Source organism: Arthrobotrys flagrans (genome assembly GCF_004000055.1).
Source record: "Arthrobotrys flagrans strain CBS H-5679 chromosome Unknown unitig_9, whole genome shotgun sequence".
NCBI lineage: Eukaryota > Fungi > Ascomycota > Orbiliomycetes > Orbiliales > Orbiliaceae > Arthrobotrys > Arthrobotrys flagrans.
The window spans coordinates 2,216,392-2,233,151 of NW_027137551.1; the positions used below are offsets into that span (position 1 = coordinate 2,216,392).

At 45.4% G+C, this 16,760-nt stretch overlaps 3 protein-coding genes across 3 annotated transcripts; 2 read left to right on the top strand and 1 right to left on the bottom strand.

Moving 5' to 3' along the window:
* Positions 1–4,184: 4,184 nt before the first annotated feature.
* DFL_005997 (uncharacterized protein) lies at positions 4,185–5,330 on the top strand (the record flags this gene model as incomplete). Its single annotated transcript, XM_067635339.1, has 1 exon — positions 4,185–5,330. One exon carries the CDS (start codon positions 4,185–4,187, stop codon positions 5,328–5,330), a length of 1,146 nt encoding a protein of 381 aa, XP_067489780.1.
* Positions 5,331–8,112: 2,782 nt separating this feature from the next.
* DFL_005998 (uncharacterized protein) lies at positions 8,113–8,993 on the bottom strand (the record flags this gene model as incomplete). The annotated part of the gene is made up of 2 exons (XM_067635340.1): positions 8,113–8,663; positions 8,924–8,993. 2 exons carry the CDS (start codon positions 8,991–8,993, stop codon positions 8,113–8,115), a joined length of 621 nt encoding a protein of 206 aa, XP_067489781.1.
* A 4,886-nt stretch (positions 8,994–13,879) lies between these two features.
* On the top strand, positions 13,880–15,914 carry DFL_005999 (uncharacterized protein; the record flags this gene model as incomplete). Its single annotated transcript, XM_067635341.1, has 3 exons — positions 13,880–13,894; positions 14,358–14,935; positions 15,035–15,914. 3 exons carry the CDS (start codon positions 13,880–13,882, stop codon positions 15,912–15,914), a joined length of 1,473 nt encoding a protein of 490 aa, XP_067489782.1.
* Between the last annotated feature and the right edge of the window lie 846 nt (positions 15,915–16,760).

Sequence of the window (16,760 nt, forward strand, 5' to 3'; positions counted from 1 at the left end):
ATACTTGCATCTACAAATGAACTAGTCACTAGTAAAGCCAAGGGGTCACATGGTAGCCGTGGGCAAAAAAAATATTGGGGCTATGCCTGAGTCGAACCTGTCAGAAATGAGCTGAAGGGATCCAATAGGCAGCTCCATGTGAATAGATACTATTTCTCGCGGGCCGTTATGGCGTTTCCTACATGTACCATATACATTTTTTAAACTTCAGGTTTGTCTCTGCCTAGCAAGCAAAATGAGGGATAGTCGGGAGGGAATTTTGCAAGTTAAGCCTATTTTATCGTTGTTGGCTACTTGCAGACGATGTTTCTGCCATCGATAGGCCACGGCAAGGGCCTACCGATCCTCCAGAGTATGCAAAATTCTTTTTTGGGTTTGGTAAGCTTAGGATCCACCGTTATCATATACCTAGTGCAATAAGTCAGGGGCCACTTGCTTGAAATGAGAAATAAGTACTTGTGAGGGGCCATTCGCCCGGAGGAAACCTGGAATGTTCGAACCTCTCGGGATCTACCTGACCGATAACTTCGTCGAACTTGCCACAGGCGCAGGTACGCCGTTTAGCCGGTGATTAGCTATCGATAGTCATTTACTGTGAATTGAGTAGATTGACAGTGCCTAGGAAAATTAGGAGAGAAGGATCATCCCAACATTCGGAGAGGCCGATGAATCAACGGAGAGAGAGCTTAATGGCAATACCTTAGTTTCCCAAGCGTTGGCACCTATGTGTTGTTCGGAGAAAAAAACCACCCAGCACAGCCACGCGGATAGCTGTGGCGTGTATGCACGCTAGTCTTGTGCTCCGTACCTATATTTAGCAGGATTGCGTGGCTCCGAGTGACCTGCCCGCGGAAGACAAGTGGCCGATCCCTGTGGCTTTCTACCAGATGTGGCTTGACAATCGCCAGCCTATCCTTGTCTTTGAATACCTTGGCTATTGAGAATTGCATGAAGCCTCCAAGCGACGGATATCGTCATGCACTCATGCAGTACGATATCGTAGGCTTGCCGACCCCACTGCGAATGTTCTGTGCAACCGACGACGATGTGCTCTTGGTTAGTTTATCTCTACTTCTATTAGCTATTCCAGGAACCCATTGACGGCCACTTAGCTAACCCTAATGTACTGTAACAAGCAGTTGCAGTGCGATCATGACATCAATGGCTCCCAACTGAAGCTGTGTGACTCCAATTTTTAATTTTCAAAGAGGAGCACGAGGACAGTTGGAAATCACCGCCCGCGCGGCTAAGACCACCGGAGCTCTCCTAGCTAGGTTAAACTGTGGAATTTCAATATCAAATTGTCTCTTCGAGCTCAGGCTTGAGCTCTTGTAATGGAGGAACATCCATCACGTGTCCAAGAAAATATGCAAATCCACCTAAGTTTCAGCTGGCTTTGGTTTATGCATTTCTCTGAACCTGTCATAAAGGGTAATTTTCATTAACAGTCATAATAACCAGACGACCCTGCATGATGCTGAAAAAAGTTTGATCACAAAAATCTTTGATAATGATACAGAATTTGCAGAAACAAAATCACCAATTAGGGAAATTACCGAATCGGCTTTCATAATCGCGTTCTTGTATTTGTCGAAACTTCGAGGAAGAAAATTGTGGATAGCTTGTGCTTTCACCATGCATGACGGATCGATATCCTTCCACGCATTTTCAGCTGTACTTGGACATGCAGGTTGAAAAGAGGCGAGACGCACACCGTGTCGTGTCCCCATAGCCCGGGGCGAACAAGAAAGGGATCCCGGCGAAACTGGAAACTTCCACAGGGCGCACCAGGTGAGGTACGTCTATCCGCACCAAAAATGTTCCACATCACTTGGTATCTGCCTGGCCTTGCTGCTACGTATGAAGTGTCAATTTAGGGCAGTTCCCAATAATCCTCTCCTTCGAACAGCTCTGTGATCCTCGGGGCGGCTTGTCCGACTCGGTTACCTGCTCGAAATAGCCAGCGACTAACGAGTTTGAACATAGCACAAAACATTAACAGAATAAGGCAGCAGGAACTTTCCTCGGGCTGTTTCTCTCCAGCACGCGCTTGTCCTTTTCGACGTCGAGACGAAGAATAATAATTTTTAATAAATCGATGCGATAGATACCCTGTCGGGATCTGGATCTAGCCAGAAGGGTATCGTAAAGATCGCGTACAGGTTGTCAAATCCATGAATGGTACCGTAGAATTAACACCCATTTCGGTTTATTCGGGTCTTTTCTTCGAGTTTTTTCTTGTGGGTTCCTTTTTCTTCTTCAATCGTTCATGAAAAAGTTATCGTTATGGATCAAGGAGTGGGGACGTGAATCTCGCGATCTGGTTCGTCCCACAATTCAAGCTATGATGACAGGGATTGACCAGCTGAAAGCTCACCACAGCCTATCAATCTATTTTCCACTTGCCACACCAAACAAGCTCAAGCTCGGAATCCCAGTCAGGAAGCAAGGGTGCACTGAATGCTGGTGTCTTTCCTCCAGCGAACGGTTGATTTCTGTTCGGGTTGCAGTTGTCTTTTTGACAGAAAGACGGAGCGAATGCGAACCACAGAGATGGTGACAACGGTTGCCTTCTAGATTTTTTGGTGCGAGAAATTTGAAAGGGGCATCTGAAGGCGAACCTTCGAAATTGAAATGAAGCATCATTACCTGAGAGCTCTATCAAGATCCAAAGTCTGCGATACCAATTTCGAATCTGCTGCTGGATATGCAGGTGATCATGACGATATTACAGTTACGGGGAGCCATATCTCGAAAAGGTGAACTCTCCGGTCGGAGAATGGGAATGACCGGAAAAAGAGAGTTGGGTGTCGCTTTTTGATCTCACAGCCACAATTGCATGTACTGTCGATAACCTGTTCAGGCAAAATCCCGGGGTCATGTATCCTTGCGGGCTTCTGTGTTGCAGTTAACAATAACTTTCCCAACAGGAAAAACGAAGACTCGCCCGAAGAACGGGCACGCCTGAATTACGTATCTTCAGTTAGTCGGGTCAAGCATTGTGGGTATGGCCTGGGGAGGGCGAACAAAACAAGAGAGCCAGTCTGCAGGTGTTGACGTGGAGGACCTTGCTTGTTAACCATGCTAGATGCTTGGAACTCCGGAGGGCAAGCTGTGTCTGTACTGCGCAGTTCGTACCAGCTCCAACGCATCGTTCACCCCGAGAAGGCTTAGTAGAAGGGGAACTGGACTAAACCAAACGAACTGACCTTCGGGCGACACGCTAATGTGCTAACAGCTACTTCCAGCAAAAAGACATGCATGCATACTCTAAATCTTTGGATCTTTCTTCGCCTCATTGCTGCTCGCTAACCCTCATGAGACCAGGTTAAGGCGGATTCCGAATGATAGAGATGGTGCACACACATGCACGCACATTCCCATGCCTGTCAAGTTTATCGGTATTGTCGAATCATTGACGTGTGTTTTATGATTCACGAACGGGTGTGGCTCCTCACATCTGGATTGTTAAAAGGACTGGTGTAGACCCGGACAGATGGATTCAACATCTCACCCATCACTCGGATACGACATAACAGCCCCAGACAAGACAAGCTCAGGTCAACGGAAAAACTAAGAAACGTTTAACGACGGTATATGATCCATATTACTTATTCCTCTCCAAAGGTCTTTCTTGTTTCTCTTTAGCAAGCCCTCATACCCCTCAGCGAATTTACTGCCTGTGTTAGCGTGGGTTCCTCAAAATCAGGTAGAACCAGTCAGAGCTCGAAGCGACCCTTGTTTAGTAGACTGACGTTTATAAGAGTACTGGGCAGCCCACCTCGACAAAAATCTCTTTAATACAGTTTCTTGCCCTTCCTCTTCCTGCCATATCCCTCACCCCCCTCTCCTCTCCTCCTCCAACCTCACACAAAAAGCCGACCCCACCCCCTCGGTTTCATCTCACGACCACCCAATTTCCTATCTCACGTTTACGTTCTTTCAACTTCATCTCCTATAGTATTTTTCATTTCTTTTTTTTTTTATAACATATACCTCTTTTTTTTTTTTTTTTTTTTTGTTTCATTTGATATATACGATCACCATATCGTCACTTCGAGAGACCGTAACGACCTTCGCTCCGACTATTGTCTTTATCTGTTGAAGTCCATCCATCTCTATCCGACAGTTGGAAAGCCCTCATCAGCTTTTAATTGTTCAATCCTAATCAACAAAAATCCAACATGCCCGCCGTCTTGTTACCAAGAACGGCAGCATCTTTTGCTGAACGTTCAGCACCGACAATCGTTCTCGACACAGTTGTCAACCCGTGGTTAACACAGACATTGAAGAGAGTCAACAAGCACAAGAGACCGTTGAACAGCGTACCACAACATCTGAAATGTCTGACAGAGATTCTTTCTGGCCCAAATGCGATATGGAACCTTTGCAGCCTTTGCGTTCCCAGGCTTCCTGAAGCACAGATCGAACATCAATCAAATCCCATTACCGATGCTCTTCTTCGATATCAATTCATTCACCTGCAAGCCTATGTTGTTTCTATCGACATGGTCCAGAACCACCAGATTGCCTTCAAGCTAACAAAAGAGTCAATCAAGAGCTTGGTCGACTACCACAAGGATGTGTATATAGTTGACCAGGTTGCTAATACATGGCACTGGGCTGAGAAGGATGCAGCAGTGAAGAAGATGCATGAAGAATTTGTCCAGAAGGTTAACAGGTATGTCTTCCAGACGGACAAGATTGCTTTGGAAGGTATTGAGGATGATGGCGCTGGCGAACTCCTCTGCGGGCAGAGCGAGGAAGTCAGGAATGCCATCAGTGAATGCTTCGAGACCCTGATGCCACCTCCGCCAAAGGTTGAGGCTAGAGCGCCAACACCAACACTCGCCAGCACTCCTGCTCCGGTGGGTTGGTGGGCACCTACTGCTCCCTCTGACCATCAGATGGCTCCAGTTGAACCATGGAAGATTCTTCCGTCGAACAACCCCGCCACTGCTGCCCAATTCGCTCAGGGCATGACCTCCATGGCACCTGAGAATCTTCCTACATGGAGCTTTGATGGTCTCGATGACGGTAACGCTCTTGCATTCGGAACTGCTTTCATGGATGATAACTCGGTAATGGCCACCACTGGTACCTACACCGCTTCCTTGACAGCATCATCGGACTGGTGGTCGCCTCAGGATTCCCCGGGTTCCCCGCACGAGCAAGCTGAGCAACTGCCATTCATGCCAACCACCACTGGCTATGAAATGCCCTCGTCTATGCCAGCTATGTTTTCCGCCCAGCCCTGCAGCACGGCTTTGAACTACGGCGGCTTCGGTTGGGATAACTCCAATCGATACATGGACTTCGCCGCCATATGACTGGCCGAGAAGCAACAGCAATCTGCTCATGTTGAGGTCCCTCGACGTCCTCTCCAGGTACCTGTTTACCACGGTCGGGTTCACAAACGAACCTCCGGTAAGAGTACCTCGAGTGCCAACGTCGGTGCTTCTGGAAAGCGAAGGCGAGTTGGATGAACTTATTTTTACCATTCATCTAATAAGATGGAGAGAGTCGGCTGGTGGCGAAGGTTGTCCATCTGGGCATCTAAACTCCACGCCTCTCTTACTCGGCGCACTTGGGTTTGTCCTCAATAAACCATTTGTTTTTTTTTGTCCCAGCATTTTCTTAACGTCTTGCATCCACGGCGGTCATCTCGTTCTGGCGCTTATCTTGATCGTATCATGTCATTTGAAATGCCCTTTCACTTTGTCTGTTTTCCAAGCGAGTTTAGCGAGTTTAGCGTGCATCTACTGTTTTTTATATTGATCGTTTCTTTTATCATTGTCGAGATCTTGTCATTTCAGTTTTAGCGAGCGATATTGTGACATTTTTCCCATTTTTCCTTGTTTCCTTTGTCCTGCATCTTCCTCCTCACCCATCTCCTCACCCTCCGCTCTCCGCATGTCCGCTTCAAAGTGCCTGGCGCACTTCGTTGTACCCATCAGAAGATATACCAGCATCGGCCACACGGGCATGGCCTTTGTTCTTCTCATTTCTTCTTTCATGTCCAGTATGAGTCCCTGAGGTCTCGTGGATGACTATGATGAAGATCCTCTACGACATTCACCAAATTGCCAACCAACACCAACCAGACAATTCATATACAAAGAACCGCTGAGCGACGCCAAAAAAAAAATCATCACAAACTTATTTCAGCATCAAATTTCCTCTTTAATCAATTTTCAACGCCTCAGCCGACCTCTTTTTCCTTTTCTTCTTTTTTTTTTTCGGCATTTGGATCTTTTTTCTTTATTCCATTCTCTCCGACATTTCAAGAAGTTCACGTCAACTCGCATTTTCTGGAACTGGTTTTCGAAATACAGATTTGGGAAACTACAAGATTTCCTTTAATACTTCTTTGGGTTTGGGATTTTTAAAGATATAGATTTCCGGTACTGGAGAGGGGAGAAAGAAAGAAAGAGATCAAGAGTTAGCATACGAGTCGGTGTTTTTGGTTTTTGGGGTGTTATATATATAAAAACCAGCTGAAATACAAACAGAAAACAAAGGGAAAAACTTGAAAAGAATGATTGAAAAAAAAAAGTCACCAAAATAAGATTTGGATAAGAGTTTTAAAAGGATATCGAAGGGTTACTGGAAAAATCTTTTGGGGGGTCGCCTTTATTGGTTCTTGTACCTTACAGTTGATTAGCCTTTTTAGTTCTCTCTCATAACTCAACTTAGTCTGAGCAAGTGTAACAGAATATAACCTCAGGGAGTTTTTTATCCATGAAAGCTTTTGTGCCTCGCGTAAAAATATTTCGATTGTGATTTGTGATATCCTGCATAACTCTATGTTCAGGTAATAGGAAATTGATGAGTACCACCTATGTGCATGCATTTGACGGAACTTTACTGACTCATGACTAAGCCTGATTATATATCATTGTTACTACTAATTATACGGATTCTTAACCTCGGGTAAACTTATGACTTCCCCCCTAGCCCAAACCAATAATATCATTGATCAAGCGGGTATACACATATTCTAATCTTCATATATTAATTCACAACCTTAATCATCCTCAAAACCAGCACCACCCAATAGACCAAAGAAACCCAACTCATAACCACAACAGTATACCCATCAACAGGACTAACCATCCTAGCAACATTCGGCGTTCCAGTCTTCGTAACCGTCGCATAAGCCGTAGAAGTAGAAACAATGCTAGTACCCGTAGTAGTCTAAGTTTCCGTTTCCTGAGCTTCGGTAGATACCGTAGTAGTTTCGGAATATGTGGATAAAGCGGAGCGGGTATGGGTTGATGTGACGGTGCTGGTGGAACTCGTACTTTCTTGGCGTTTGCGGATGTCGTGACGGCTATTTTCGAGACGAGATTTAGCGGATTTGGTAGTGTTGATTATTATTTCGTCGAGGGGTTGCCTCTTTTGAGGATCACGGGGTGGAGGGGGTTTGATGTGAGAATTGGGATTGGAGCGTCATCTCGGGTTAGGAGTATTTTTCGACGTTTACAGTCGGGTGGATTGTTCGGGCAGACCATGTTTGGAAGTTATAAGAAGAAGATGTAGGTCTATGTAGATATACTGGGGAGGAGGCTTCAAGGATAGATGGTATCTCGGTAGGTTACTACGCTAGACTAACGACAGCCGGAGTATGAAGGGTTTTAAATTTCGGTAGGAGGAGACATAAGCTATATGAAAAGAACTTGACAGAATACTACTATTTAAGGATTCTACATTGTATGGGCGGAAGAGTTTACACATGTACGCTCCATCTAGACATTTCGCATAGATCGGATGGTCAGGCCGGTCGTGTCCGTGGTGGAATATCGAATAGACATTGACAGTCTGAGGCAATTACCTCAAGATAACTTTATTAACAATTCTTCAAGTGGAGTAGATCCGCTCTTTCCCCCATAAATAGTCTATGAAGTCCATAAATTCTTTACACTCTAATCTTCAAAGTCTCGAGTCTTAGGATGTCGTCATAGAGCGTTATGTTCAAAATTGTGTTGGCAGCCCCGAATGCAACAAGGTTTGGTATATCTCGTCATGAATCCGGCTTCCGGGTTTCTTCCATGCAATGAGTGAATTATTAGACGATATATGTAGTAGGGCCGTAGCCTTACCAGAATAACTTTAAAACCTGCTCGTCCACCAGTTGTTACTTTCGTCTTCAGGTTTGACCTTCTTGCGAACGAACATTACATCTAGAGTAGTCTGTCCCCGTTTCGCTAGCAATTTGACAGATTTGGAAGTCGTAAATTGGCTTTCGGCTTTACCCTTTCCTTGGCGGATACTGGCCTCAGGATTGTCGGTTATTTTGGTGTTGCCTTCAATATTATTCCCAAACTTTTCCTTCGAAATTGTCCCCGCTTCACCATTGGTAACTTCCACATCACTCCCATGAAATCCTGCCTCAAACGCTGCCTTCATAGCACGAATACATATCTGATTCCTATTTTTCCAGCCAAGCATTGGCTTCGGGTAATCCTTCCCAATCATACATCCTACAGTTCTTTGATCCGGTAGAGGACACTTCCACGGTTCGTAAATGTACTTTTCAGGAAAGTTCTTGAGTTGGGGGATGTAATGTCGGACGTAGTTACCCTCTTTGTCAGTCTTTTGCGGGAACGCTATGGGACTGTAGATACGCATATGTTGTGAGAAGAATGCGGTGCATAATAGCCCTAGATAGCTTCCGTCAGTTATAAATGTCGACATCTGTAGACTCGAGGCAGTGACCGTCCCCAAAATACCACAGACATTGCCAATTTCCTGCGTTGCAGGAAATTTCGTGATCCAGCAGCCACTCTTCGAACACTTCAGCTCCTTGTTCTACAACTGATGGATCCAAAGTGCATATGCGGAGATAGTAGACATGTTGATGCTAGTTGAAAAGTTGGAGGAACAGTTTCTGGTTTCGAAAAGGTAGCAGTGTACTCTTTACCCTTTATGATTTTGTCTAGAACCTCTAAGGCAATCTTTTCACCACCTCGGTGAGGAGTTGTAGCAGCCATCTTGAACCCTTCCATTGCTAGAACAGAAAAATCGCCTTTCGGTCTTCGGAGCCCCGCGTGATATGCTGAATCTTCGGATGAGCGATTTGACTGATTTTAGTCGGCATCGAAGCATTGTGATCCTGGTTTATCCTGGGATACGTGCTTCAGAGACAGGTCTCCAGGCGGCAGGATGGAGGTCGGAGCCGGTATTGGCCGTGGGGGTGGTCCTATTTTTTGCCCTGCTTTCTGAAGCTGTGTCGTGGTCATAGAGGGCCACCATTGATACCCACGATGTCCTATATAATTCATTAAAGCTCGTCCTGTTATCATAAGATTGAATCCAAAGGGAAATAATACATCACAATCCCACAGCGTCCTTCCATTCCCAACAATACTCTCCACCCCCGCTTCCTTCGCCTCCGCCAAAACCTCATCGTCGGGTTTTCTAGCATACGAATCCGTATCGTTCTCAAAAACGAGATGGATATCTTCCACGCCTTAAACAATTTCGGTAAGATAGTAAGGGGGCTCTCACGGAGGACAAGGAGACGGTATTTTGAGTTCAATTGCGACAAACCATCCGATACCGCATTCTGGCAGTCTAGACTGCATGCCGTGGGTGTTAGAGGGGAACACAAAGTGTCTCAGATGGCCCTCCACTCATAGTAGGTAATCTTAAAAGTGGGGATGGAGATTTCGGGAGATACATACAGGAACTGCTGGCGGTTCGGCCCGACTTTAGCGTGGTACAGGTAGTGGGGATCGCAGGTCCAGGCTGGGTATCTGGATGCAGTTTTAATCATATATTAGTGTAGAACATATCAAGCATTGCTCTAGTAGGAGCTCACTTCAAATGGAATTCCAATCGATGTTTGACTTACAGGGCTTCTGGGTTTAAGTCTAGTGTGGCTTTGAGGGCCGGAGAGTCGTGTAACCTTAGATCATGCGGAACTAGTAGAGAACCCTGGCCGCCATCTTGATACTTTTTGTGAATTCCTTCAAGTCTACAGGGCTGGGGCTGTGAGAGAATGGAGAATAAAGTTAACGGCAGATGTCTGGGTGTTTCTGAGCCATAGGTTCATGAAATGCTGCAACTTGTGGTAGTTTCCAGGGATCGAATTTAACTAAGCTATAGTACTACAAGATGCAAGATCGATCGATCAATGATATTACAGTACGCATACAAAATGCAAATTTGATTAAATGGTCTACTCATTCGAAGATTTGGAGTTTTATTGATATGCGATCGCAGCATGGGATTCCGATCTGAATCGATCTAGAACTAAAGACGCACCTGGGCCTGTATATCGATCATTGGGGCCTCAAATGAGGTCATTAGAACACCCGTTTCAGCATTAGCCCTTGTCGCATTTATTTCCGACCAAACCTAAATTAAAAAAATACGACGAAACTCGTGGGCAAATTGAGAAAAAGCGGTCCCAGCCAGCATGCGAATTCCAAAATCCTGTTCGACATGGAACCGGTGGGTCTTGGAAGTTATGAAAGCCCTGTTGGAGGCAAAGATGGTGTAACCCTGTCCGATCGACTACAGTATTGCTCTGTTTGGTGACGTTGGTGGTCTTGAGTTGGATTGTTGCGCCAGTTTCTCGCTCGCTCGACCAATGCAACAATGGACCGGATGTATGCACTGTCCCGGCTAGAACCCGACTTCCGGGGCCCACCCTAAGAAATGGAACCATATGCAACTAAACCGTCAAGGTTATCTTCGGCATTTTTCACACTCGTATAAGGGAGGATTAGCATACATGGTAGTATAGTATCGGGTCTAAAACTCTTTTTTTTATAAACGTCCTAACCTCAACATGACTAGCATCGCTGCACCGATAGCTACTGTGCATGTCTGCCTGTCGGCTCGCCATAGCCCTAGCTTCTGTCCTTTTATCCCGCCCCGAATTGGATTTTGCATGTTGAGCGCATAAAAAAAATCATTCCACACTCCCCAGCAAACGACGATGGAAATGCAAGCCAGTCTGTACGCCCACCTACAGAGTATGCATAGTGCGACGAATTAAAGGTCCTTGATCCAGGAGACCTATCTGGTAACTATAGTGGAACTTAAGGAAGCTATGAACACCTCGTCAATCGATACATCAGAAGTAGTTCGAGGTAATATGGGCAAGATTGTGCATATTGTGGAATTTGATGCGTGGACCGTTTTTTCTTATCAACTAGACTCGTAGACGCGCACTAGAACCAAGGGAGAAATGACGGTCTTCACATTTTCCTTCTTTCTTTTCATTTCTTTTAGCTGCTCTTACTTTGGTTACACTAAAACTCACTAGCTGCAGCATTTGCATTCACGACGAACAACTGGCACACATTACACGGGCCACCCCACTCTCAGAAGTTGGGGGTTCATCGAAGTATCCGAACTAGTTCTGTGTATTTGGCGAGACTTTTCAAGCTTCCTAGTCTGGGGTTTCAAGGACGCTAAAATCGCCTTGGAATAGACTTCGCAACTTCTATCCATGGAATCCATTCAACCGTCCTAGTTAATAGGGCCAAAAACACGGATATAGAAGGTGTCAAAGACCTAGAATTTTTGGTAGATGACGACTCCGCCTTTATCACCCCAGCGCTGCAGCTAGTGCAGAGTATCGATAAATTTATTCTATCGATATGTTTCCCCTCCAAAATTAAAAATATATTTTAGCTTTTTTTTTGTCATTCGGACATATTTTTTTGGCGACAGGAAAAGGTTGCCCAACCCGATGGTCGTGTTTAACTTCCAGGAACGGTCTCGTGAAGCCATCATTCATTGTCACTGATCACCTGAGAACACGCACAAACTTCTGAACCCCCAACCATCGGTCTGTGACCGCTTGGAACCTAGTGAACAACCTAGACCAGCTGAACGCCGTTATAAACTTTTTTCTTTCTTTCCCCCATGAGAAACTGGCGCCACATGCAGGATCGAGGTCGGATGCACATTTTAATTTGTTTTCCAGTCCATATCGTAACTAAAGTCAGGCACAGAAATTCTTTTGAACCACACCAAGTGCACCTGAGAGGGAAAATATTCTGCTTGGTAGTCTATAGAGGGCTAGTGATGTTTGCTAGGTCTTACCCGACACAGGTGTACTCGAACCTAGATGGCTCCACAGGTTCGGGGAGTGAATAGGACTCCTGCCCAACCAGAATTGCGTGTCGCCCTTCGACACCCTCCACGTCGGCCACACACTAGGACATGTCGTATACTTAGGCTACCTTGGTGCGTGTAGGACTAACTTTGTATCTCTCTGTACCTTCACCCCTGTTGGCTTTTTTTAGTTACCGTTTTCTTCCAAGCAAGTCTTCGTTCGATAAAAAAATTTTGGTTCCGCTTGAGGTTGCAAGGGAAGAAAAAAAAATTATAATAATAAAAATAAAGAAAATTAAAAATTTTTTATTTGGGGCCCGCCCATGCGATCTTGAAATGGCACAGGAAGTCGAAACTTTCCAGGCGCACAAATCCTCGAAATTTTATCCTCTTATTAAAAAAAAAAAAAAAAAAAAAAAAAAAAAAAAAATTTATTTCCCCGTATTCTAAATTTGTAAAGCCTTTTCCGCTGCAATCCTTCATATTGTCATCGTTGTTTTCCAAGGGCCCCAAGTTATTTCCTGGAACATCTCTGTTTCGAACATCCTTTTGGATCTTCGACTTAATCCGCTTCAACGATATACTTACAGACTTCCTCTAAAATCTCACCACCCGACTCTGCGCAGATTTATCCAAAGCTGTAGGTGATTTGAGCCCAGCACTGCCTTCGTTTCTCCTTCATCTTGTCTTGTTCGCATCCACCCTGTGCCCCCCAAACTCCACAGTTGCTGCCTTCCCAGTAAGTTAGCTTCATGATCAGAGAGTCTCCTGGAAATTAATAATCCATCGAGATCCCTAAACGAAAAGGAGAAAAACCCCATACAATACCCTACCCCAGCTAACAATCGGATTTGGCTCTACTATACTGGCTTGTGAGCGAGCGAAAGAAGTTTCCCCCCTTCCCGCAGGACAAGCCTACATATACTATTACAGAGTACTAAGCTACTCCGCAGTCATCGAGGGCTATTGGCCCAAAAGTAATTTAATTTAATATTTTTTTTTTTTTTTTTTTTTTTTTCTTTCTTTGGCCCCTTCCAATATTTTTGTGCAACCTAAACTTTCACATCCCAGGCACATTATCTACTCACCTACTTAATAATATTTTATTTTATTTTATTCTTTCCCTTTTCCTTTTTTCCATTTCGTTCTACTTCGTATGTACTAACTGCTAACTAATTTTTGGTTACAAAATCAGAAAAATAAAATAAAAAACCACCTCTCTTCTTCTAATTTTTCTCCTTCTCCCTTGATATTCTGATATCTTGTACCATCGTTTTCGTTCCCCATCCACCCACTATCTCCTGATATCCTGACGAGGGGGGTTGTCGACATTATTTTTCCACGCTCGACAATCAATAATCCTCAAGAATATTCTAAATCCTCGCCAGACTTTCTGCGACTTGAAACTAGCTCTGTCTATCTACCAGCAAATTTATATATTGGCAACATCAAACCCTTGAAACAAAACTCTCCGAATTCCCCGTCGAAGCTTCCACGCCGTCGATACTTACCATCAAAAGTGCAGAAAACCGTACTCGTCATCTAGACTTCTGCAGGGACAGCCAGCTACTCGAAGTTTAATTCCAGGGTTTCAATTTCGAACACTCGCTCTGTCTCTTCTGCCCAAAAAAAGCCACAGCCTCTCGCTACTACCATACGACCCGACCTTTTGCCAATACACTATTTCAGTCACTCTTTCCCCATCATAAATACATATATACATACGCACATCCAAATACAGACGCAAACACCGATAGCCCGACATCATTTGGATTAATAGTAATCAGTACACACTAAATCTACCATGGCATCTTCAAAGGTAAATGGCAGCAGCAGATCGTTTCCCTGCTTACCCTGTCCACAATGTGCCGATTTGGCCTTGGCAAACGCTCGTTTGGCTCGAGCCCTCCTCAGACCCCGATCGTACCATATCATATTCCAGCTCTTCAACATTGATGAGTATGATACTTTCCTTTCTGCAGTTTCAATTTGTGTCTCTGGCGAGATCCAATTGCTGTGCTGGCTGGGCCTTCGGTGACGTTGAAAAATACATACAAGAATATTGGGGGCGGATGTCTTAGGCTGGAGTCCGGCCAGTGTGTTGGCCTTTCACTCACTCGTCGTTGTTCTCCCCTCTCTCTCTCAAAAAAAAAAAAAAAAAAAAAAAGTGTGCGCGCTTTTTCTCGGGTGCGCCGCAACATGATGTCCTCGCCCTCATCGTCGTGCGAAAATTGCTCCCAACAAGCAGACAAGCTGACTTGAACGGTGATGATGATTATCAGGTTGCTCACCCTCCTCGCATACCTCACTCGATAACGAGTCCCATTCCTCCAGCCAGTGCCGCCGTTCCTATAAAGTCTAGCCATCGATCTCACCATGCTCATTCGCTGGGTACGACAAATACGACACACCGGGTCACCCGGCGGAAGTCAATGTCATCGTCTGCAGTGGCTCATTCTGCAGCTGTGGCTGCTATAAAGGAAGCAGCTGCGAATGGATCGCTTGACTCGTCTCCAATCAACCTTGACTTGAAGCAGGAAGTTCTTAATTCACCAAATCTGAAACCACTGGATGGTCAGTCCGACGTTATTGCCGATTACCCTTCGCCTCCGTCGAGTTTCCCATCTCACGGTGTATCTGCATTGTCATCTGGATTCCGAAAGACTAGCTTTGGGACGACTTTGAAGGAAACTGTATCTGAACATGCCATCGGGGAGGAAGTAGAATCGGCAACTGGTTCGCTACGGAAGAACCGAAGGCCGAGCGATGGACCCGATGATGGGCAGCATGTCAAAGGTGAACTTAAGTGTGAACACTGCGGCAAGGGCTACAAGCATAGCAGCTGCCTAACGAAGCATCTGTACGACTCACTCTCGAATGAACCGGCCACCATTGCTTCATACCATAATTATCTTTTTGCAAGGCAATATGCTTACACTTGATTTGCTTGTATTTCTAGTTGGGAACACACTCCCGAATGGTCGTACACGTCCAAGTTGCTCATCTCGAAGCATCAGCAGGTACAGCTGTTGGAGGCGGCCTCCATCCTCGTCTCGATGAAGCCAAACACTCCGCCTACGTCTGCAAGCTCCACGGCTTCCTATAGCATGATGAACGATTCTTCCAATGATTCAACCTCGGAAGACTCGCCACCTCCAATGCCTGAAAGGATGTCGTCTCCTCAGCCGGGTGGCAGATCTAGGGCTCTCTCTAGTGCCGGCCAGCCGACAAGACGTCATGGAAGCCATTCTCGAGCCGCTGCTCCATACTCGAGATCATACCAACATCCACCAATGGGTAGCTCCTTTGGTGGGAAGTCGGTTACGCTAGTTGCGTCTCCGGGTTCTATGCGTCCTGTTTCAGTACTTCCTTCTGGACTTCTTAGTCCTCGCAGCATTGCTACATCTGGCCAGGACGACGAGTCATTGGCCGCAGCTGTTCAGATGTTGAGCTGCAGCTTTGGGGGCACTCCAGTTCTAGGGCCTACCAAAGCCACTCTTAAAAATGGCAACGTGCCATCACTGCCACTTTCATCTCCGCCAAATGATCTACGAGGGCTCGGGTCTCCTCGTACGTTGACAGCTGACTACATTACCTCTAACCCCGTTGCCCAACAAAGTGGAATCCGTGGAACCGCGGACTACTTTGAGAGTGAGGACGTAGAGATGGACGGTAGTGACCATGATCAAGCTGGAAAGTCTGTTCAGTCTCCGTCCTATCGTGCTCGGTTCAGCGGGCCCGAGGTCGTCGTTGAGGACGATGATGAGGAAAACGGAGCTGCCGCGAGAGCCAAGCACGACGACGATGAGGATGGCGTGTTCGGCAAAATGGAGGAATGACACCCCCAGTCGCCGACTCTAAGTATCACGGTCATATTGCATCGCCGCCTGCGCATTTTTACTTATTTATTGTTCATTTTTCGATTTCTTCGTTCTGCAATTCCGTCAACAATTAACGAAAGCCTGCATCAAAGTCCATTTTATCCAACGAAATTCCCAACACCACGATCAACCAATATATCCTTACCACTATATATAACGAAAACATTTTCCTGCCTCATTTACCCATATCTTTCTGCGAAATAAAACAACATATACTAAATTTCAATTGCGCTTTCCTGTTTTTCCTAGGAATTTATCGACTATTTTTTTTTTGTCTTTCTATAGTTCGGGCGTTCAAGGAAACTCTGCTGGCTTGGAACCTATTTTTATATATGAAATGAAAATGCAACGAGGGAATATTTCATGGCGGCATTAGTTGTATAATCCTTTTTTTCTTTTTTTTTTTCCTCGGTTTTTTTCCTGGTGCTTCCCTCGGATTCTGTCATCAAAGCCAGAATCAGTTACTTTTTCATTACCACTTGTTACTTAGTTCATACTCCCCCCCCTGTCTATGGTTTTCGTTCCTACTTTTTTTTTTTTTTTCAATGTATATACATTCGCCTCCTAGCCCGTCCCTCATTTTTCTAGCGCCAAGCCACTGGTGCGCCCATCCCTGATATCAGGAACCTGAAAGGAAAAAAAAATTCAACCGAAGTGGATTTTTCAAGACAATCTTTTTCTTATACACGCTTCGTAGTTGTTGGCTGTGCGTTCTCTCGGAATCCGTACTCCGTAGACAATTAATCGAGCTGGATGATCAGATGACCAGGGAGGCTGGCCGAAGGGCTGGCAACCCGAGGACTC